The sequence below is a fragment of the Felis catus genome, chromosome C1 (genome assembly GCF_018350175.1).
Source record: "Felis catus isolate Fca126 chromosome C1, F.catus_Fca126_mat1.0, whole genome shotgun sequence".
NCBI lineage: Eukaryota > Metazoa > Chordata > Mammalia > Carnivora > Felidae > Felis > Felis catus.
In genome coordinates, this window is record NC_058375.1 from 173077936 (window position 1) to 173100755 (window position 22820).

Below are 22820 nucleotides of genomic sequence, written 5' to 3' on the forward strand. Positions count from 1 at the left end.
ATAATTATAATACCAATAATCCTATAAAGATAGATTTACAAGTCTATATTTTGTTGCAAAGCAAATATATTTTATTACAACACTAAACCATTTGTGAGATGGAATTATATTTAAAGAAAGTTTTTAAATTGCACACTCTTGATAAAACATGGTGAAATCATCTAAACATTAAAAGCTAATTTAAGTAAATCAATTGCTTTATTCTCCTACTACTAAACAAAAAAAGAAAAAAATCTAGGGAAATAAGTTTAATAAGCTATTACCCAACATCCTAAAATCTTCCAGTGTAAGGATTGTTTTGCAAGACATAATTGTTTCCACATAATTAAGTACCTACACAAATAATGGTTTCAATGATTACCAAGGTTACCCAAGGCAAACACAATAAATTTAAAATGAGAACTAATCTAAAATGTGTTTCCAATATTCAGATCCATCAGAGACTAATAAGATCATACTTGAAATGAAGTAGCTATGTAAATGAGGGCACACAGAATATTCAATCCTTAAATGACAAACTTTCTCTGAATTTCCTCCTCTTTCTCACTTAAAGAAAACATTTTATTTTCTGTATTTTCAAGATCTTAGCAAGAAACAATGGCTCTGATGGCCTCTTAAATTTGGACAGAATTTTGAATGGACATTATTGCCTTTTAATTTCCGTTCCCTGGGCCAGAATGAAAATGTTAAAACATATGCTTATGAGTCTGTAATTCAAAATGATTTTACCATTCTATTTGTGTAAAGATATCTAAAAAAATTAGAAGCAATATTTACAAGGCAGCTAAGGTCTTTAACAAGGTAAACCAAAAGAGACAAAATCCTCTAAAGAATCTTAGTAAATAGCATAAACTAGTTTGATTGATTAGAATGTATATACAATTATGTTAATAGGTAAAAATGGGTTAATCTATTAAATTTTTAAAAATAAGGTTTCAAATTATCCCACAAAAAACACCAACTGTTTTCTGTATGTAAGAGATATAGCTAAAACAAAGTAATTCAAAAGTAGGTAGGCAATATTATAACAAACATGCAAACACTAATGATATAACAGGAGTAAGCTGCTAACATCAGACAAGGTAGAATCCAGACAGAAAGCCTCAAATAAAAGAGCAAAGAATTGGGAGAATTTTTTTTTTCTACAGAATGTCTTCTAAGAATGTCTTCTAAGGTCATTTGTATTCCCACCTTCATTAGTTTTGCAATTGCTAAAAATAAAACCCTTCTCAGACTGTTCACTAATTAGGTGAAAAAACTAACCATCCAAACAAACCAAAAAAAGCCCCAGACCTGATAAGCTGCTTCCTGAAATAACCCTTCAATGTTAATATAAAGGGCCAGCTGGCAGAAGATGATAAGGAAGTAGTAATATTTTTAATTAGCACTTATTCTGAATACTTATAATACCAACTACACGAAAAGGTGAAAATTATTCCATGTTAACAAAAAACAAGTTTCTCTTAATTCAGTATCAGAAGGATTCAAAAGTAAAGAAATTACATAGCCACAATTAGAGGTACTTTATTTAAATGAATATTCTTTAAACAATTTGAAAAGAACAACCACATTTCTATGGTGATTGAACTTACTATAACAAATGTGTTTACTGGGAAAAAAAATAAACTTAACTTGATGCCAGTTTCAGTCTAATGAGTAGAACAGACCCCAAATTACATGCTGAGACAGCATGAAGCATAATATTCTCTTTAGCTGTATGATTTGGTGGTAAACTGACAGAAGACTTGAGTGATAACTTAAAGCTCCCACTAATCTAATTTGTAATTTTGGAAGACTTCACTTTACTGATCCCTTGTATCCTTACTTGCAAAATAAAAGTATCCACTTAAAAGATAACTAATAACCTTTTCTGTTCTAATATTCTGAAGGGTTTTCACTTTTTAGAATCTTTTATTGAGAGGTTCCTGAGTGGCTCAATCAGTTAAGCAGATCTCACAGTTCACTGGATGGAGCTCTGCATCCAGCTCCGTGCTTACAGTGCAGAGTCTGCTTGAGATTCTCTCGTTCCCTCTCTCTGCCCCACCCCTGCTCATTCCCTGTCTCTCTCTCTAAGTAAATAAATAAATTTTTTAAAAAATGAATCTTTTTTTGAAATATAGATGCTCATAATCCATTATCTTGTGTTACTTCAAAACACTCCTTCCTTAAATTCACAAGATATACATTATATATCGTACATATTTATATAAGCAAAATATGTAAGTTATATATCTATAATTAAAACAAATTTTCATAAAGTGATACTCTTGTTAAACCTGAAGCTCACTATTTTCTATTCTTTTCTCTTTTGTTGTAACTTTAAAAATATTGCCTTGATCTACTGAGTTAATTTCACAAGATACTAATAATTTTTGTTCTTCCATTTAACAAAATAGCTACATTTATGCACATCAATAAACCCTGTAATTTATTTAATCTGCATATACTGATAGCTTTTGTAAGGATTAATATATGAATGCTGAACAAACATGATTAAAATATTCCAATTCAGTCAAGGAAACTATGCAACAAAGTTATTACTACAGTTTAATAATGTACCTAGTCTTTAATAAATGGATGAGATAAAGAATGGTAAGCCATCACATGGTGTTTTTACTGTTCTATAGATCATGTTCTCAACATTATGTGGGAAAACAGTAATTTAGGAGTTAAAAATGTGGGATTCTATCTAAAAGGAGACAGTGTCAGTTAGAAGGATGGGTTCTCAGAGATGAATAAAAGAAGAAAAGAAAAGAAAAGAAAAGAAAAGAAAAGAAAAGAAAAGAAAAGAAAAGAAAAGAAAAGAAAAAAGAAAAGACAAGAAAAGAAAAGAAAAAAGAAAAGAAAAGCTATTCTGAAGCACACATTGGCACTATTTAAGCAGTGACTGGGGGTGGGGGGAGAATTGATTCACTTATTTTCTGAAGTGTTATTTACTAAATATCTACTATTGAGTTTTTTCTACCTAATAATAATTATTGGGTACTGCTCTAGTTATTGAAGAGTACATTGAAGAAGACAGACAAAAATTTTCCTTAAAGAATTTTCATTTTATTGTGATTAGACATACCCATGTCTTCACATGGTCTTCCCTCTATGCCTATCCGTGTCCTAATTTCTTCTTCCCATAAAAATACCAGTCATATTAGATTAAGATGCATCTTAGTGACCTCATTTTAACTTAATTACATGTATAAAGACCCTCTCTCCAAATACAGGTACTGACAGGATTTCCACATATGAATTTTAGATGGACACAATTCAACCCATAACAAAGCCCAAGGTTTTTAATGCTAGTTTATCATGTAAGCACCTGCTGCCTAGTACATATCAAATTTGCAGACCCCCAGACAGAAGGCATATGTCCAGCATAAACCATATTGATTTCATAAGCAGTTTAGGCACAGTGAACCAGTTATCACTTCATGAATGGCTCAACTACCAAGTTCCCCAACTCCAATCAAGAGAGAACTTTTCAAGTAGGCTTTTCTAAAAAATACCAGTCTCAGGCCAACTGCATTAACTCTTTTGTGCATAGTCAGGCTGACAAATTCAGGTTTTTTTTTAAATTTGTGATACATTTTAGGCCAGAAGTATACATATGTTTATTACAATTACTAAATTTTGCATTGATTTAAAAAAAATACAAAAATTATCTTTTGCAAGTTAGTCCATACTAAGCAACTTGGTCACTACTTTCATTTTACTTATCCTCCAAACTTACATAATTCTAAAAATAACATAAAAGTAGTGATTTTGCTTGAAGTTAGCAAAGATTTCAAAATACAAAATCAAAAATGAAGAGGGGAAAGAATCTCCACTGTCTTTAAAACAAGCAAACAAAATTAGAAAAACTAATTTTAGCCATTACTTGAAACCACAGCCTATGAGAAAGATTTATCCAACATAGAAAGAAGATATTAACAGCAGGCACATACCTTATCCAATCTCCATTTGTGGGAGGATAAACCACAGATAAATCACAAAGCAGTGTAATTTCTTTGAAGGAAACATGACAATATCTGTAAGAAAAATAAATGAAATCAACATACTCTTTAATCCAGAAATCTATGTAAAAGGATGCTTATTATAGAATTTTTGTAACAAAAAAAATCTAAAAATTCATAAATAGAAGACTGGTTAAGTAAATAATAGTAATGACAGCATTAAACACCACTTAAGTGTAGTTAAAAACTAAATTAAATCAGTGTACTCATATTGAATAATCTTCAAGACATACTGGTCAGTAAAAAATGGAACATGTGAAACATGCTTTATAACATAGATTTGCATATGTTAAGGAGGAAGACTTTCCTCTGTCCTTCAAGGTTCTTCTAGCTTGACTAAATCAAATTGACATGAGACAGATTAACAGGAGAAAATCAAATTTCATAGCATATGTACTAGAAATTCACACAGACATGGAAATTCCAAAGTGAGGCAACATGATGTTTTTGTGAACTATCATTAGCAGGAAGGTAAAAGGAGATGTTTGGAAACCACAGGTTGCTCTACTATTCAGATCAGTTTCTTAGGTAAAAAGGAATCTCTGCTAATAGCTCTCTTCCTGGTACAAACAGACCAGGGGAGGGAAAGAGATTTTTCCCTCAGATGAGGGGAGGGAAAGAGATTTTTCTAAATCTGCTGTGCTTAGATTGCTTTTAACTCAAAATAATGTTCATGCCAAAGTGGCCCATGAGGCAGGGGGGATGCTCTTGGCCCCTACACATATGTATAATGACATACAGACTACTATTGTTTGCTTTTGGGTTGAGAGTCTTAAGATCTTGGGACAAGGGTAAATTATTTTACTTTATATTGTTTCAATGTTTACCCACACATGTTATTACTTTACCACTACAAAATTCTGCCTCCTCTGCCTCTGAGGGACACCAAAATGATTAAATAAATTATTGGAAGGCTGAAATTTGAGGACTATCATAGAAATCAATATCTCTTGGAACTTAAGATAACATAAAGGGTCATATTGATAATTCAGACTAACATCACTCAAAGATTTGACTTTGTATCAAGTTTTAAGTGTCAATTAGATACTAATAATTACAAGGATATATGTCATCATGAGTCACAGGTAAAACAAAGAACTCTATGACCCCTAATCTAGTTCCCCAAGTCATATTATACCACATTGGATACACATGTTAATAGATGAGATTTCTATGAGGTTTGCATTTACTTACTTCACTTTCATATAATAATCCATTCAGGTTATAAGAAATTTATATTTTACACTGAAAGGGTTACATTGATTATGTAACATTTCTCAACCAGCCATTATCCATAACTCCATATATTCCAGTTTGTTTATCATAAACAAATCTAGACAATTAGGCACATCTTGCTAAAAGCATTCCATAATAAAAAAGTCTATTTTACTAGCAAAAACCTTTGTTGTTGCTGCTGTGCCAATAGGATTGTCATCAGTATGTTTAGAAGGGGATTAATTCAGCTTCCTTGCCTTTTTTTCTTTCCCTGGAGCACCCCCAATACAAGAAGAGACTGTATTGCAGACCTGCAACTTAACTTCTTTCTTTCCGGATGACAAGATACTTTGAACATATTGATCAAATATATTTACATTATAATGAGAAGACAGGTGGTTAATTCTTAAAAGCCAAGAAAGAAATTAGAATATAATTCAAAATGTAGTGAGTTTATATTCTTCTTAAGAACAAAAAATGACTAAAATGGATAAAAATAAAAATAGACTTTGATAAATAGATGAATAGTATCAGTGAATTATTGAAGTATGTAAAGTAGTTTTGAGATTATATCTTTAATATCTGAGACAGAATTGAGGAGAGAAATCAGTACATCAATCCTGCCCCTCATGTCTTATTCAGGCTTGGTCCAGATCATAATGGTACACAGTACAGATAATAAACTATATCATGTGGTAGTTTTATTGTTGGTTTTCTATTATTCCCCCTAATTTTATACTGATGAAGTCTAATGTGAGAAGTACATAATGCATAGTTCATCAAGATTTAAGGGTAGGGGGATCTGGAGAAAGGTGGTAAAAATGTGAAAAGTTCCAGTTATAAGATAAACAAGTGCCAGGGATATAATGTACAACATGATGATTATAGTTAACACTGTGTATAATATATAAGAAAGTTGTTATGTAAGTAAATCCTAATAGTTCTCATCACAAGGAATTTTTGTTGTTTTTTTTTTATTATATCTATATGAGACAGTAGATGCTAACTAAACTCACTGTGGTAAAAATTTCACAATATATGTAAATCAAACCATCATACTGCATGCCTTAACTTTTATTGTGATGTATATCAATTATATCTCAACAAACTTGACGAAAAATATTTTTGATGTAAGATATAATTTTATTTAAAAAATGATGAGGAGAAAGAATAATTGTTTGCTGATTAAGAATCCCTTAGAATAGAGCCAATTTCAGAGCTTTAAGATGACACGCAAATTCATTTTTCTAAGCCCAAATTTCCTGTTTGCAAAATGGAGATTGTAATAACTGTCTTACAATGTTAATGAAAGGGTTTCATAATACACACCTTGCTAACTACCTAAGACAGTGAATGGTACATCATAAACATTAGTTATCTGTTGTTATGTAAAAAACTGTCCCAAAATTTAATGGCTTAAAACAACTGACATTTAGTATCTCTCAGTTCTTATACCACAGGAATCTGGGCACAGCTTAACTGTGTGCATCTAGTTCAAGGTCTTTCACAAGGCTACAATCAAGCTGTTGGCCAGAGCTCATATTTAAAAAAACAAAAAAACAAACAAAAACTGTAGCTACTTGACAAATACAGCAAAATTACTCATTTTACTGGATAAAATTTTCCAATAATTTCAAAAATATTTTCTCCCCAAGCATCAAATGTAGACAACATAATCAATCTCATTAATAACAATGATTAGGACTGTGAGGGCAACATATGCCAACAATTAAAATGAAAAGAAAAAATCTTAATAACCAGAAAGTCCATTCCCTCAAATATCTCTATGATTTTAAGCTAGAATACATAATACAGTGTCTAGTACTATACTTAGCTGGGCAGATTGCCCACCATTTAAATTAATCATGTCCTTCATTCACCATGATCAAATGAGATTTATCCCTGGGATGCATGGATGATTCAACATATGCAAATCAATCTGTGTGACACATCACATCGATAAAATGAAAGAAAAAAAAAAAACAAATGATTACCTCAATGGATGCATAAAAAGTATTCAACAAAATTCAATATTCATTCATGATAAAAACTCAACAAATTAGGCATGAAAGGAATATATCTGATATAATAAAGATCTTCTATGACAAGACCACAGCTAACATTATGCTGAATGGTGAAAGGATGAAGGCTTTTCTTCTAAGATCAGGAAAAAGACAAGAGTGCCCCCTTTCACCACTCCTATTCTACATGGTACTGGAAGTCCTAGCTAAAGCAATCAGGCAAGAAAAGGTATCAGAATAAAGAAAGGAGCAAAAATGTCTCTATTTGCAGATGACATAATTTTATACATAGAAAATCCCAAAGACCAAAAAACAGTTATGTCTAATCAATGAGTTCAATAAAGTTGCAGTATACAAAATTAATACACAAAAATTAGTAGCATTTCAATATACCAACAATTCATTTTCTGAAAAAGAAATAAATAATCCCATTTATGGTAGCATCAAAAACAGTAAAATAACTTGGAGTAAATTCAACTAAAGAATAAAAGATCTCTACACTGAAAACTATAAGACATTGATAAAATAATAGAAGACATAAATAAGTAAAAAGGTATCCCATGTTCGTTGATTGGAAGAATTAGTTATTAAAATGTCAATACTACTAAAAGCCATCTGTAGGTTCAATGCAAGCCTTATCAAGATTCAAATGGCATTTTTTTTAAAGAATCAGGGGAAAAAACACTTTTAAAATTTATAAGAAACCACAAAAGACTCCAAATATCCAAAGAAATCCTAAGAAAGAAGAATGAAGCAGGAGGTATCACACTTCCTAGTTTCAAGCTATACTATAAAACTAAAGTCATCATAATAGTATGGTACTGGTATAAAACAGATAAATAGACCAACAGAACAGAACCGATAGCCCAGAAATAAACCCAAGTATATAAGGTTAACTAATATTTGACAGGGAAGACAAGAATACTCAATAGAGAAAAGACAAGTCTCTTCAATAAATGGTGCTGGAATAATTGGATACTCACATGTAAATGAATAAAACTCAACCCACTCACAAAAATTAACTCAAATGGATTAAAGATGTAAATGCAAGACCTGAAACCATGAAACTCCTAGGAAGAAGACATAGGAACCAAGTTCCTTGACATGGATCATAGTAATGATTTTTTGGATATGACACCTGAAGAATAAGCAACAAAATAAAAAATAAAACAGGACTACAACAAACTAAAAAGCTTCTACATAGTATAAGTAACTATTAGGAACTTAGAAAATGGGAAAAAATTTGCAAACAATATATCTGTTAAGGGGTTAATATCCAAAACAAAAAACTCCTACAACTCAATAACCAAAAACAAACAAAAAAAAAATTCCAATTCAAAAATGGGAAAAGAACCTGAATAGACATTTCTCCAAAGAAGATATATAAAAGGCCAAAATGTACATGAAAAGATGCTCAATATCACTATTCATTAGGGAAATGCAAATTAAAACCACAGTGAGATATTAAATCACACCTGCTAAAATGGCCATTAACAAAAAGACCAGGAATAACAAATACTAGTGTGGATATGGAGAAAAGGGAACTCTGTGCACTAATAGTGGAATTTTAAATTAGCACAGCCACTATGGAAAAATAGTATAGGAGATCCTCAAATAACCAAAAATAGAACTACCATATGATCCAGCAATTCTTCTGAAAATACATGCAAAGGTAACAAAAAACACTAACTCAAAATCATGGTTCCACCCTCATATGTACTGCAGTATCATTTACAATAGCCAAGATGTGGAAACAACCTAAATATCCATCAATGGGCCCATGGATGAATGGCTATTTCACACACACACAATGGAACATTATTTAGCCAGAAAAACGGAAACCCTACCATTTGTGACAACATAAATGGACCTTGAAGGCATTATGCTTAGTGAAATAAGTCAGACAGAGAAAGACAAATACTGCATGATCTCTCTTATAGGTGGAATCTAAAACAAACAAACAAACAAAAAAAAGAAATGAAAAACAATACCACCCCCCCAAAACTCGTAGAAAGAGATCAGCATTATGGTGACCAGAGGTGGCGGTAAGGGGAGGGGGAATTATAGGAAGGTATCAAGGTATATTTCCAGTTTTAAGATAAATAAATAGTAAGGATGTAACATACAGCATGATGACTATAGCTAACATTGCCATATAACACATAGCTAAAGTGATATAGAAAAATTATTAAGAGAATAAATCCTAAGAGTTCTCATCACAAGGAGAAACATTTTTCCCCTTTATTCTTTCATTCTTTGTTTCCTTTTTATTGTATTTATATGAGAAGATGGATGCTAGCTGAGCCTACTGTGGTAATCACTTCATAATATATGTGAATCAAACCATCATGCAGTATGTCTTAAGCTTATACAGTACTATGTCAATTATCTCTCAGTGAAACTGGGGGAAACTTTTAATTAATTAATTAATTAATTAATTAATTAATCATTTCCCTATTAATGCTACTCAATCAAAGTGATGCTTATAATAAAATTATCACCTATTGAGCATCTCTATAGACCATGCATTTTGCTGTTTTTATCAATTTAACTCATATAATGGCCCTATAAAATAAGAGTTAGCACTATACAAATTTTGGAGCTGAGGAAACTAAAGCCAAGAGTTGAAATAAATAGAATTTAAATCCCAAGTCTACACTATTAATACTGTACTACGTATTCCTGTTGCCTTTTACTATCATGGAATTTTCCCTACGTGTGACTGGCTACCTTAAATTTTATATTATTCTCAATTGAAAGCTTAACCTGGACATAATGTTTGAACATTACTTTTTATTTAATATTTCACTATGATTCATTTGTGTTATCATCTAAAATATATATATTGAGAATATAAGAACAATTTTCCCAATTGATATTTAATTTGGTACCCTTCTTTCTGCATGGTCTGCACCACTTAACAAATCAGGACTATGTATTTAATATCAGCTTTTCATCATCAAGATAAACATAATATTAAAAAATAATAATTCAAGTGTAAAGTATTTAAATGGGTAGGATACTGGCAAAGAGATATACTTTGTAATATGAAAAGATACTGTGTAGTCCTTACCAGACTCTGGTGTGTGTGTGTGTGTGTGTGTGTGTGTGTGTGTGTGTGCACTATTTAGCAATTACTAAAACGTAATCAAGAAATGAGCAGCCTGAATGCCTAGCACAGTGCTGGGCACTGTTGACCCAGGGGATCCAAGCAATGTAACTCTCATCAAAAGCACCTAGAATCTTATTCAGGGCCTAAGACCCACAGAGAGTCATCAAGTAATGAGAGATAAGGGCTAGGCAATAAAAAATAAGGTGCTAATTTGTTCTGCTGTAGAGGTAGTATTATACTAGTGATAGGGACAAAATTTCTCTTACCACATTTTTTAATATAATTTCCATTTTCTCTTTTGTAAAGATGATAATTATTTGAAAAAAAATCTAAAACACCAGCAAATAAGTTATTTTACAGAAATATAGAAAAGCAGTTAACATTTGATAGATTATATATATTCAGAGGATGGTTTACTTCAATATTTGAGTCAGTTCTGTTGGCAATAGGAAGCATGTTTAATCACAGGCAGTAACTAATCAAAAGTTAAGTAAGCTTTTACCTATCAAAAACAGACCACTTTAGAAAGTATATGAGGGTGATACTCATTTATTCTTTTTGCCTACATTTACCAAATCAGTTATGGGAGGTTAGATAATACCATTCTATCTCTATAGGTTTTGGAATCATTTAGAAACTTATATACATCAGGATGATTCTGATATCTATAATTTTGTAATTTCTAGACAAATTCTTATTTTGAGTCCTCTGTCAAATCAATTATCCCAATAAAGCCTTTTTTGACATGTCAATATATCATATTTTCTCCATTAGCAGGACATTCTGTAACTTTCTGTACTTGGTTGAATGGCAACACCCTAAAATTTAGTCCACTCAGAACCTCAGACTATGAAATTATTTAGAAATAGAGAATTTGCTGATGCAGTCTGGTTAAGATGAGGTCATACTGCATTAATGTGGGCTCTGATCCAAGGATTAGTATCCTTAGAAAGTATTATACTAGTGAAGATTTGAAAAGCACACTAATGTTTACCCCTTCTTGATGCTGAAACCCCAAGACTTCCATGTAAAAAGCTTGATCTAACCACCTGGAATATGAAAAGAACATCTGTACAGAGTGGTCCAACATTCCCAACCACTCCAGCCATCCTAGCTGAGGCCCTGGACATGTGAGTGAAGCCAACTAGATTATTCAGCTCTGTGTGGGCCAACACAGAAGACCCCGAAGTTCATGAAACTTCAAACACATGCTCCTCTGTTATCTCTAAGAATACAACAAATTCTTCTTCAAACATAATTATCATTGGCTTTCTCTTCTCTATTCTTACTTTCTAATTGCTTTCCATATAAAAAGAACTTAACCTGTTGGATGGGTTTTTTGGGGGAATTAATTTACTTTTCTGATTTAACGGTTCTTCTCTAAAATTCAAGATTATCTACTCTTGTCAGCTTCACCATAACAATCATCCCTCCAACTCTATTGTTTTTAAAGTAGGTGAGATGGGGAAGAAACCAAAGTTATTACAATGTTGCCTCAAATCCATTCTTTCCCCTTTATTCTTGTAGATTCCTTATTTCAGGATTTCAGTGTTTCTTGCCTACGTAACTACGCATAGTGAAATCTCTCAGGCCTTCTAACCCCAGAAATCCATCCCCCATATTGTCGCCAGAATAATCTTCTAAATTGAGAATTTGCTTAAAACACTTTGATGGGGGGGGGGGGCGCTTGGGTGGCTCAGTCGGTTAAGCATCCGACTTTGGCTCAGGTCACAATCTCATGGTCCGTGAGTTCGAGCCCCGTGTCGGGCTCTGTGCTGACAGCTCAGAGCCTGGAGCCTGCTTCGGATTCTGTGTCTCCCTCTCTCTCTGCTTCTCCCCCGTTCATGCTCTGTCTCTCTCTGTCTCAAAAATAAATAAACATTTAAAAAAAAAACGCTTTGATGAGTTCTCATTTATGTATGCCTAAGTCAAGACAACAAAAATATACTGGGGCTCACTAAATGCTTGCTAGGCACTATACTAAGTGTTGTGCATAAATAAGTGTGTGAATAAACCAATAGCTGCTTTCAAGGAGTTTCCATTCCCTTAAAGGGAGACTGACAGGTAAAGAGATATTTTTGATGTAATATGAAAAGTGCTAAAATGGAGGAAAGCACAGAGGAAGCAAATTTGGCCAAAGCTTAGAATGTCAGAAAAACTTCGTAGAGATGATGACACTTAAGCAGTCCTGTGACTGTGAATTCCAAGACCTGTGAATATGTGTTTCATGGCAATGAGGGATTAAGATTGCTAATGGAAATAGGGTTGCTAATCAGCTGACCTTAAAATAAAGAAATTATTGTAGGTCATCTAGATGAGCCTAATATAATTAACAGATTTTTAATTATAGAGAGGGAGGCAGAGGTCTGAATCAGAGAGACAATTGAAGATGCTACGTGCTGGATTTGAAGTGGGAGAAAGTGAAAGCTTCTAGAAACCATAAAGAGGTAGGTCGTAGATTGTGCCCAACAGCCTCCAGAAGAATGCAGCCTTGCCAACACCTTGTTTTCAGCAGAATGAGATTCATTTCACGCTGCTGACCTCAATTATTGTAAGATAATACCTTTGTATTGTTTTAAGCCACAAAGATTGTGGTAATTTGTTACAGCAGCAAGAGAAAACTACCACAGGGCCAAGTCACAGAGGCTGTTATATGCTTTGTTAAGTCTTAGGGCAATTGGAGATTTACTACAGGGGAGAGAGATGGCATCAGATAGCACTTTGATAAAAGATGGATTGCTGGGGTAAAGGTGGCAGAGAGATAAGGCTGTGGCGATCACACAGACAAAAGAATGATGAGTGGCTTAACTGAGGGAGTAGTGTACAGGTGGATAGGACAGGTCCAATTAATTTCAGTGATAAAATCATTAGGACTACCAGAACAACTGAATGTGGGGAATATGGGGAAAGTTAAGTATCTAGTACTATTTCTCAGTTTCTGGCTTGGGTAGATACTGATATTGTCACTGAGATGGGAAATGCAGGAAAAATAGGGCATTGGCTTTGTCCTGTTTTGGTAAAGGGAGGGGTTGAGATTTGAGCACGTGGAATTTGAGATGATTGCGAGACATCTATGTGGAGAGGGGCAGTGGACTGTATTTTAAAATCAGAGTTCAAGTTTAGGAGTACTTTGCATATGAGTGCCCATAAAACAAATAGAACAGATGTAAAACTAGTGTATTGATTAAGAAACTGCCTCTGGGGCCATTATTAAATAGTAATTATAAGTCTTCAACCTTTGCGGAAAAAAGAGGCAACTATTGGGAAGGCTGTTAGAAAGATTAAATGTGGCGAGTGTTTAGCACAGTACCTAGAGTTAGTACGTTAGTAAAGAGTAGGTATTATTACTTAAATAGCCCAGAAATAAGAAAGAACAACAGTGGGTTAAAGAATATAAAAGGTCTAAATCCACATTGCTGACAAATCAGATACAGTCTGGGCCTTCAAAGTACTTCTAGTCTAGTTAGCTCCTTGAAGGAAGGGGCCAAATTTCACTCACTGCCATATCCCCAGTGCTCCACTCAATGATGGGCCCAAGGAGTCAGGTATTTTATAAATTCTGGCTGGATGGTTGACGGGAGGAGAAAGAGGGATCATGGAGAAAGCAAGGGAGTCAGAAAGAAGGAGGGAGTAGGAGAGTGAGGGAAGAGAGCTAGAAAGAAAGGAGGAGACTAGAGGGAGGACAGGAGAAAGGCAGTGAGCCTCAAAGGAAGTCAAAGGATCTTATGTGAACCTGGAGTGGGAACCTGGGGATGGAGTGCGATCACAGTGTCTGTAAGGAGGCACACGTAGAAAACCAGGCCTCTGTCCCTACAGTGGGCTGTACAATCACTCCTGGATTTTGTGTTTTGCCCTGTTACTCCACTTCCCCTCCCCCACCCCCACCCCCACTAACTCCCCCCCTCCCCCAACCCGGGCCAAACCATAGCTTCTTGGAGGCCAGGAGAAATTAGACAGCTTTCAAAGTTTGGATTTTTGTTTGGTATGACTGAGGGGTACTGGTTTGAGACAGAAATGGTACACTGACTGCGACTCTCAGACCAGGCCCCTGGGACCGACTTCCCGGGGCCTGGGACGCTCACGCCGCGAGCACCTCGGGGAGGGCTCCACCCTTCCGGCGCTTCCAAGGTGGAAGCCTCGAACGCCACGAGGGTGGGGCCTCGCGGACGCGGGGTACTGACCATTCTGGATCCAGTGGCGACGGAGGGACGACGACGGGGAAAGGGGTGCGAAGGAAGGACACAGGAGAGGGCGGCTGAGGGTAGAAGGGCCCGGGGCTGGCGATGGAGCTGTACCTCAGCGCCTGTTCTAAGGCTGCCAACGTCGCTGCCACCAAGACGGCCACCAGTGGCCTAGCCTCGGAGAGCCAGCAATGCGGAGACGTGAGTAGCAGCCAGCCCGGCGTCGTGGTCCTTCGCCCGGGCTTCCGGCCCTGTGGGGCGGGGGCAGGGATAGCCACCGACCGGTCTCGCGATTCCTAACCGCCCGCTTCTGGCGCCCTCGTGCGGCGCAGCCGATGGTGGTGGCTCGGGTTGCGGTGGCCACACCTGGCTGTGGCGCTGGGGGCGAAGAGCGGGCGGTGTCCCGGGGAGCGGGAGGTCTACAGGGCTGTCTGGTAGGGCGGGACCCTTCGACCTTGACCGTAGGAGTTCATCTGGTTGGAGTAGGAGTACATTGGCCTAATACCTAAAAGGAAAGACCAAACTCTCCCAATTGCATCTGACAGGGCGTGCACAAAACCCACTTACCAGGGGTCGGAGCGGGTCAACTACTGGATCTGCCTCTTGGGGTCAAGTTGCCTATGATCCCAGGAAGCAATACTTTGTACTATACTACGAAGTTAGGTGAAAAGGTAAAGTAATTTTTAATTGTCTTACATTGGTTTTCTTTGCCCTTTTCTACTTGCTGTTAGATACAGGAACTACATCATACAAAGTCCATTAAGGGAATCTGCACTGATATACAGACGAAAAAAACCAACCCCATATCTAACCTAAGATATTGCTTAGGATGCCTATCAGGCAACTTCATCTGTATAGTTTGAACAGAATCGTGGGCTAGAAAGATTCTTAGCTCTGTCTTAATTTATAATTTGTGGAACCATATTAACATGTCTTTATACTATAACTTTACATCTACTTATGTAGTGAGGTTTTATTGCAAACATATTTGGTTGAGAGGGGGAAGGTTATCAGGGATAGCTGGATATTTGATTGTGTTATGATTTTAACCAATAATAACTTGGACAAAACTCTAATTACAGAACACTTTTCTACTATTTTATTTTGAGTTGCATTCTATTTCATATACTAAGTGAGAAAGAAATGAATTTGAAATGAGTTAACGTGTTCAGTATTTAACTAATGACTGCATGATTTGCCCCAACTTCCTCATCCAGTTTTTTCCTCCAATCCAAAGCCTCAGCTTTTTCCAGTTGGGGTCTTTTATACCTACTCACACATACTACATTAGTATTTCTGTGCCTTTGTTCCTTTGTTCTGTGCCTTGTCTGCCAAACCTGGCATATTCTTTCTTCTTCTGCCCAATCTATGAATTTGAACCATCTTTCAAGATTCTTTCTGAAGTATGATAGCCCCCAGTTCGCTTATATTTCCTTAAAATTTGCATTGCTCTTCGTTTATATAGTTTCACTCAACAGTATGATTTTATGTTTATAATTTAAATCATGCTGGGGTATAGTATGCTTCTCTCAAACTCTTTCATATTTATAGTCCTCCATACTTCTACCCTCAAACCTCCCCAGCCTTTGACCCAGTAACTAATGCTGAAGAAAGTTCAGTGCATTCTTTTTCAGTGGTTCTTTGATCAATATTGAAAAAAAAAATTATGAGAAAGAATTCTGAGTGACCCCGTGCCCTTCTTCTATCTATGATGTCATCAGAAATAAGCCTCCCCCCCAAAAAAGGGGGGGGGGGGAACCTGGGTGGCTCAGTTGGTTAAGTGTCCAACTCTTGGTTTCAGCTCAGGTCATGATCTTGCAAGTGGTGAGTTCAAGCCCTGCATCTGGCTCTGTGCTGACAGCAAGAGCTTGTTTGGGATTCTCTCTCTCCTTCTCTTTCTGCCCCTCCCACTTCATGATTCTCTCTCTCTCCCTCTCTCTCTCTCTCTCTCTCACTCTTTCTCTCTCTCTCTCTCTCAAAATAATTTTAAAAAAATGAATAAGGTCCCTTGGTATTTGATACTTGCCTAATAAACAGCTTTAACCTTACTGATCCTAATAAACATGATTTCTTAAAGTAAATTTTGTTTGGGGGTATCTGTCTGGTTCAATTGTTAAACGTCCAGCTTTGGCTCAGGTCATGATCTCACAGGTTCATGGATTTGACCCCCACATTAGGTTCTGTGCTGACAATGTGGACCCTGCTTGGGATTCTTTCTCTCCCTCTCTCTCTGGCCCTCCTTGCTCATGCTTTCTCTCTCCCTCTCTCAAAATAAATGAACTTAAAAAAAAGTATGTTTTTTTCTGGAAAATATCTAATTTTTCTTTTTAAAAACAAATTTGTTCTATTAGAACTAACTATGCCACCTCGCACTGTTAGACTTAGTCACATCCAAACAAACTAGCTTTCCTAAAACATGCTTGAAACCTCTAATATCCCTTCTGAAGGCTAAGTGTAAACTTAGCCCTGTCTATTGTTTGCTTATTCAAATATATTGTTTGCCAAATTACCATTTCTGTCAAACAGTAATTCACTTGTCAATTACTTTTTTAAACTGTGTCCTCTCTATTCTTTATTATATTCATTTCCCCCAAACTATCTTCATTTAATCATAATTAGGCACCAGACTGCTGTTTCCCTGGAGAATGACTTTGTGAGATCCTTCCTTTTCTTTCAGTACAATCTCCTCCATAAAGTGGTGCTTTATGTTTATACTTTTAGTTTGTGTGTGTGTGTGTGTGTGTGTGTGTGTGTGTGTGTGTGTTTAAGGGAAACTAATCACTTTAATTGACATCAGAATGGTTACGTTGGCTCCAATGAATGGATATGTCTAAAAGATGTTCTTTGTTTACAGGTCAGTAAGTAGCCCAAGTTTGGTCTTGAGAAATATACTGTCATCACCGTTAACGTTCAACATCTCTTAGATGTTAACATCTTTAAAAAAAGATGTCAGTATCTTAGAAAAATATAATCGGTCCACTCCTTGACTCATGATTGTTGATTGTTCCCCTTACAGGAAAGATATGGTCTTTATATCTGGTCTCACTGAATTCAAAACATTGTCCAATGGGATTCTTTTCTTTGCCTCCTCAGAGAAGCATTGGTAACTGGGGAATTGTGCTTTATAATTTAGGGCCTTGGAAGAAATTGAAGCCTGGTGTCAAACAAGAGGTCAAAAACTTATCAAGGAGGCTTTTAAATGGAAAAGGAAAGCTAGCATCCTATCAGGTTCCTGCAGCCTGCCCCTTTGCCCACATATGAAACATCCTACCTATGTTTCATGAAACACCCGCCTACCTTAAGGGAGTTCTTTATAGGGTCCCACCCAGCCAGGCTCGGTAGTGTTTGGAATCTGACTGAGGTGGCTACTGCCAGACTCAACACAGAGGTCACAAATTGGTACCTGCAGGCAGATCTGGGTTGGTGCACAGTGTGTGGGGTCTTATCAGTTGAACTGAAGGCCCTCAAGCAGCACAGGCGCTCTCAGGGTCCCACATCTTACGCACATTCCAGTTGCCTTTCACTTGAGACAGCTGCTGCTTTGACTGTACTTTAGACTAGAACTTCCATTTTTCTGAGCAAGAAAACTTAAAGGAAAGCAGAAAGAAAGAATGCAAAGGCAATATTAGGACCACTTCCACACCCACTTATATCCTCCACTTTTTCCCTTTGAGAAATTCCCCCATAACCCATTATCCCACCCTGCCATTGAAAAATGGACTAAGAACTCACACACAAAACAATCCACCTCACTTTGGTAATGTAATTTATAAATGAAAGTAGATAATTCATCTGTTTTCTCTAAAGTAACAGGGAAACATGACTGTTAGCTGATATTTTCCTTCTTTTATATGCTAATGATTATTGTATAAGGTGGTATTTGGTCTTTACACATATGAAGAAACTTCAGTCTTATCAAGATCTATTTTTTGACGTTTATTTATTTATTTTTGAGAAAGAAAGAAAGGTAGCAAGTATGAGTCATTGGCAGGGGGGAGCGGGGGGACAGAGAGAGAGGAGGGAGATAGAGAATCTGAAGCAGGCTGTGCACTGTTAGCACAGAGCCCAATGCGGGGCTTGAACTCACAGACCATGAGATCATGACCTGAGCCTAAGTCGGACACTTAACGACTGAGCCACCCAGGTACCACATTATCAATATCTTTTATAATTGGTTTTTCAATATGTTGAAATTTGTAAGACCTTGATTTTTTTCCTAACTGTAGCATTCAGGTATCGTTGGGTTTCTTGCCTTAGATAAGACCCCCCAATACAAAATAACTCTTTAATCCATTATCTTTAAAATCTGATTTTTACTTCTACTATTTTTGGTAAAGCTGTTTCTGGAGAGCATTATGCTAAGTGAAATAAGTCATACAGAGAAGGACAGATTCCATGTGTTTTCACTCCTATGTGGATCCTGAGAAACTTAACAGAAGACCATTGGGGAGGGGAAGAAAAAAAAATGGTTAGAGAGGGAGGGAGCCAAAACATAAGAGACTCCTAAAAACTGAGGACAAACTGAGGGTTTATGGGGGGGTGGGGGGAAGGGTGGGTGGGTGATGGGTATTGAGGAGGGCACCTGTTGGGATGAGTACTGGGTGTTATATGGAAACCAATTTGACAATAAATTTCATAATAAAAAATAAAAATTAAAAACAAAAAAGCTGTTTCCATGAATCTTCATAAAAGACTTCTATTTTCTTCATTTTTAGTTTATTGATAATATAATCTTAATATTATCCCTTTATACTTTAAATGAAGTGAGTACATTGACCTGGAAGAGGGAGGAGGAAAAGAAAGTTTTAGCTTTCTTTATACATTAAAACAAATTTTATCCTATTCCCTTTCTTTCCTTTCTCTTCTTTCTTCTCTGGCTCAGGGCCAAGGACTGATGGAGATCAGAGAAGGAATTAATTGAATGAGAGTAGGTTTTTAGAATAGGATCATGTGGAGAAAAGAGGGAAAGATAATAAATTTATGTTGCCTAATCCAAGTCTTTTCTGTTGCTGATTTTACTCCACACCAGATTCTTCATGCATGCTTTATTTTCGATGAACAGTGTAGTCATTTCGATAGGTTAACATTTAAAAGTGAATTTCATTAGTTTTCCCTTTATAATATTTTTAAATCTGTGTTTGCAGCTTTTTCGACCTTCTTACGGTTTTAACCTGACTGATCCTTACTGTCGACTTTTGGAAAACCAATATAAAAGTCTCCATGATCCACATTTAAGAGCATACTATAAGCGCAAAGATATCCTGAGAAGATTAAAGAAGGGTGGCTATATCACCAGCAATAATAAAGTGGGTTGAAGATTAATTCTTTTTAATCATTGCAAATTTCTAAGACTTGATAAGGCTTGCTTCTGTACCTTACGGTGGGGGTGGGGGGGAGATCTGTATCACCTTTAATTTGGTCAGAAGAAATACTTAATGGGAAATTTCATAAATTACTCAGTATTTGGGTCAAAGGAAATCAGACAATCGCTTTTTTCTAAATGAAACTACTTCTTCCCTCACGTTTTTTCTTTATAACATCAAAAGATGATTACCAAATAATTTGGGGAGGTACAGGTAATTTTCCCAATTGTATCATAGTCCTCTTTCTCTGCCTCTAATGTCACTATATGCTTGTCAAGGATTATGTCCCATACACTTTTTAAAAACTTGAGACAAAATAGGAACCTAGCAAAATCAGTCTGATGGAATATTGATGGACTATATTCTTACTGGGGCTGAACATTTTTATTACATTGGTCTTTTAATAACTCCAGTTGTGGGTACTAAATCCTCTATCATGGCATAATGCATATTAATAAAGTAATGATTTGGAAAAGATATTTCCTCTGGGTTAAAAATTATAGAGAGATCCTGCTTGCAAAATTGTTAGCATTTTATTACTCTTAATACCAAAATATTATCAAATGGTATTCCATTACTGTTTTTTCCTCTAGAAAGTAATTGTTAATGATTTTTAAATATTTGTATTCATATATTTTTGTTGTTATTATTTTGTTTTGTTTTTTAGATTGTATGTACCTTGAGGGAATTGAATAAGTACAGGCAATATCTTACCAGTTTAAAATTAGACTTTGAAAGAAACTATATGAGAGATCAAGTAAGTTAAATACTTAATATGGTTTCTTTACCTAGGGTTTGGAAGAAAGCTTTCTTTGTATGCAAAATATTTTCTTTTAATATTTTTACCTTTAATTTTGACAAACTACTTTTTCCAAATAAAATTTAGAAGAGGAATAAATAATATTTTGTTACCAACACAGTTGCTGTATTGAGCTAAAAAAAAAAAAAAGGGACCAAGTTATCTATTAATATGCCTGTGGTAGCTTACATAATTTAGCAATAATTTAGCAACTCAGACATGTCGCTTCTACCTGAGCAAGGACCAATAGGAAGAGTCTATTGGGCTAGCAAGATTCTTCATCCGTAACCCCCAAAACAGTGGGAATAACAGGAGAAGAAGTATATGATAGTTATAATGTCCTACAGGTGACTCAAAAAACACGTACATTGTGTATGTGTACCCACACACATGCAGCTGTGTTCATTCAATAAAAAATATTATTAAAGGTGAAGTGGAATGCCTTGATGTAGAAAAAGTGGGTATAGATAGTGACTTCCTTTCAATTTTTGACTCAAAGTTTGTGTGAGAGTGTGTGCGCACATGCACATGTGCATGAGTGAACTCGGGTTTTAGGCTCGAGTGAGTTGGATAAAAATGAGAAATGTATGTGTATGTGTACTTTCACAAATTTATGTTCAAAGGTTAAGAGTTGTAAAAGAATGATAATGACTTCCCTATACTATTAAATGTTCTATATTTTCCCCAATTTCTCTCCTATGCCTAGAGCTTCTCTTCCCCTTCTTTCTTATTTTCACTTAACTTTTTCAGAATAGGTAGAAAAATATGATGAAATATTTATCATTTATTTTCAGAGGAAGACATCTTTATTTTGGCTCAGTTGTCCATGTCTATAATAGGTTCAAATGCAATTAAACAGAAGTAGCTATTCACAAAGTACTAAGCACTAAATAAAAAGGCATATCGTAGGACAGTTTTATTTCTGGAGAATGCAAAAAGATTTTATATACATATATATGTATATCTATATTCACATTTATGTACATATATGTCTGTGTGTATATATTACATACTTTTTTCAATAGGAAATGCTTGCAAAGCAAGTAAATAAACTACAGGAAAACAATCAAATACCTAGACGTTCTGATGTTGCACGGTTCCAAAATTGGTTGTTACAGGAAGACACCCAATCTATTAAGGACCAGGAACAATTAATAAGGAACAGGTAAGATTGAAGTTAATGCATATTTTATGTATATATTGTAGACCCAAATATGGAAGAAGATACTAGAAAGAATTGAAAGTAGGAATTTTTTTAGATAACAAGACACTATTTAACTCCACTACTGTCCCCACTATGGAGAGGAAAGGAGACCAAGAGGTACAGGAATTGGGAAATTATGGTGGCAAAGGTATGAAGAGGAATTTCTACCAGAGAAGACAGGGTTTCTGGGAATCCAAAAGGTAATCCAAGCTGATAACTGAAGAACAAATCAGATCCAAAATCTTTCCTATTGTAGGAGATGAGGGAAAGTATCTTTAGCACATGCTTCCTTTTTTTCAATGTTTGTTTACTTATTTTGAGAGAGCGTGAGCAGAGTAGGGGCAAAGAGAGAGGGGGAGAGAGAGGGAGAGACTCCGTCGCTCTGCTGTCAGCGTAGAGCCCAAGTGGGGCTCGATCTCAGGAACCATGAGATCATGCTGGCTTGAAGGTCTATGAACAGAGCTGATAGAAAGTCAATAAAATTCTTGTAGTTTAAGAAACAAAAACCAAGCCAGAGGGTGGTTTGGGAATATCAAAGCAGATGAAGCCATCATAAGGGAAACAACCAATACACCTTTACTTGTATTTGCACTTTTACTTAGATATTTGGATATGATAAGTAGGGAATTAGAACTTGAGCGTACAGCAGAAGAGCAACACCTGCTCCGAATGGATAGAGAAGAAAGACGACAGCGAGAACACACAAGAAGAAAACTTAGTCTTCGTAGAAAAATTGAAGAGGTGAGATAACAAATTTAAAATATTGAGAGAAAAACTGTATACAACTGTTTCATTTGTAACTAGTTGTCCATCATAGTTCCTGAAGTCATTTCAGGTCTGAATCATATATCCCCATTAATCTTTCTTCACAGCTATAATATACAAGTTGTTACATAAAATAATGAGGCTGATAGCGCA

The 22820-nt window shown here is 35.6% G+C and overlaps 1 protein-coding gene and 1 long non-coding RNA gene across 6 annotated transcripts in view; one reads left to right on the forward strand and one right to left on the reverse strand.

Annotated features, from left to right (window-relative positions):
- Nucleotides 1–419: 419 nt before the first annotated feature.
- On the reverse strand, nt 420–14675 carry LOC123379203. The gene is made up of 2 exons (XR_006583407.1): nt 14537–14675; nt 420–4022 (listed from the first exon to the last, which is right to left on the reverse strand). It is a non-coding gene; the product is annotated as an uncharacterized LOC123379203 (long non-coding RNA).
- Nucleotides 14595–22820, forward strand: part of FSIP2 (fibrous sheath interacting protein 2) — a 95356-nt gene continuing 87130 nt past the window's right edge. For 3 of the 5 annotated variants that reach the window (XM_023259535.2, XM_045034114.1, XM_045034111.1), the window contains exons 1-6: nt 14595–14737; nt 15082–15207; nt 19681–19842; nt 20567–20656; nt 21724–21863; nt 22505–22643. In XM_023259535.2, the coding sequence (XP_023115303.2) occupies nt 14639–14737; nt 15082–15207; nt 19681–19842; nt 20567–20656; nt 21724–21863; nt 22505–22643 (756 nt within the window). In that variant the 5' untranslated portion in view covers nt 14595–14638. The remainder of the gene's footprint in view (nt 14738–15081; nt 15208–19680; nt 19843–20566; nt 20657–21723; nt 21864–22504; nt 22644–22820) is intronic. The other 2 variants (XM_045034112.1, XM_045034113.1) reach the window with 2 other exon arrangements.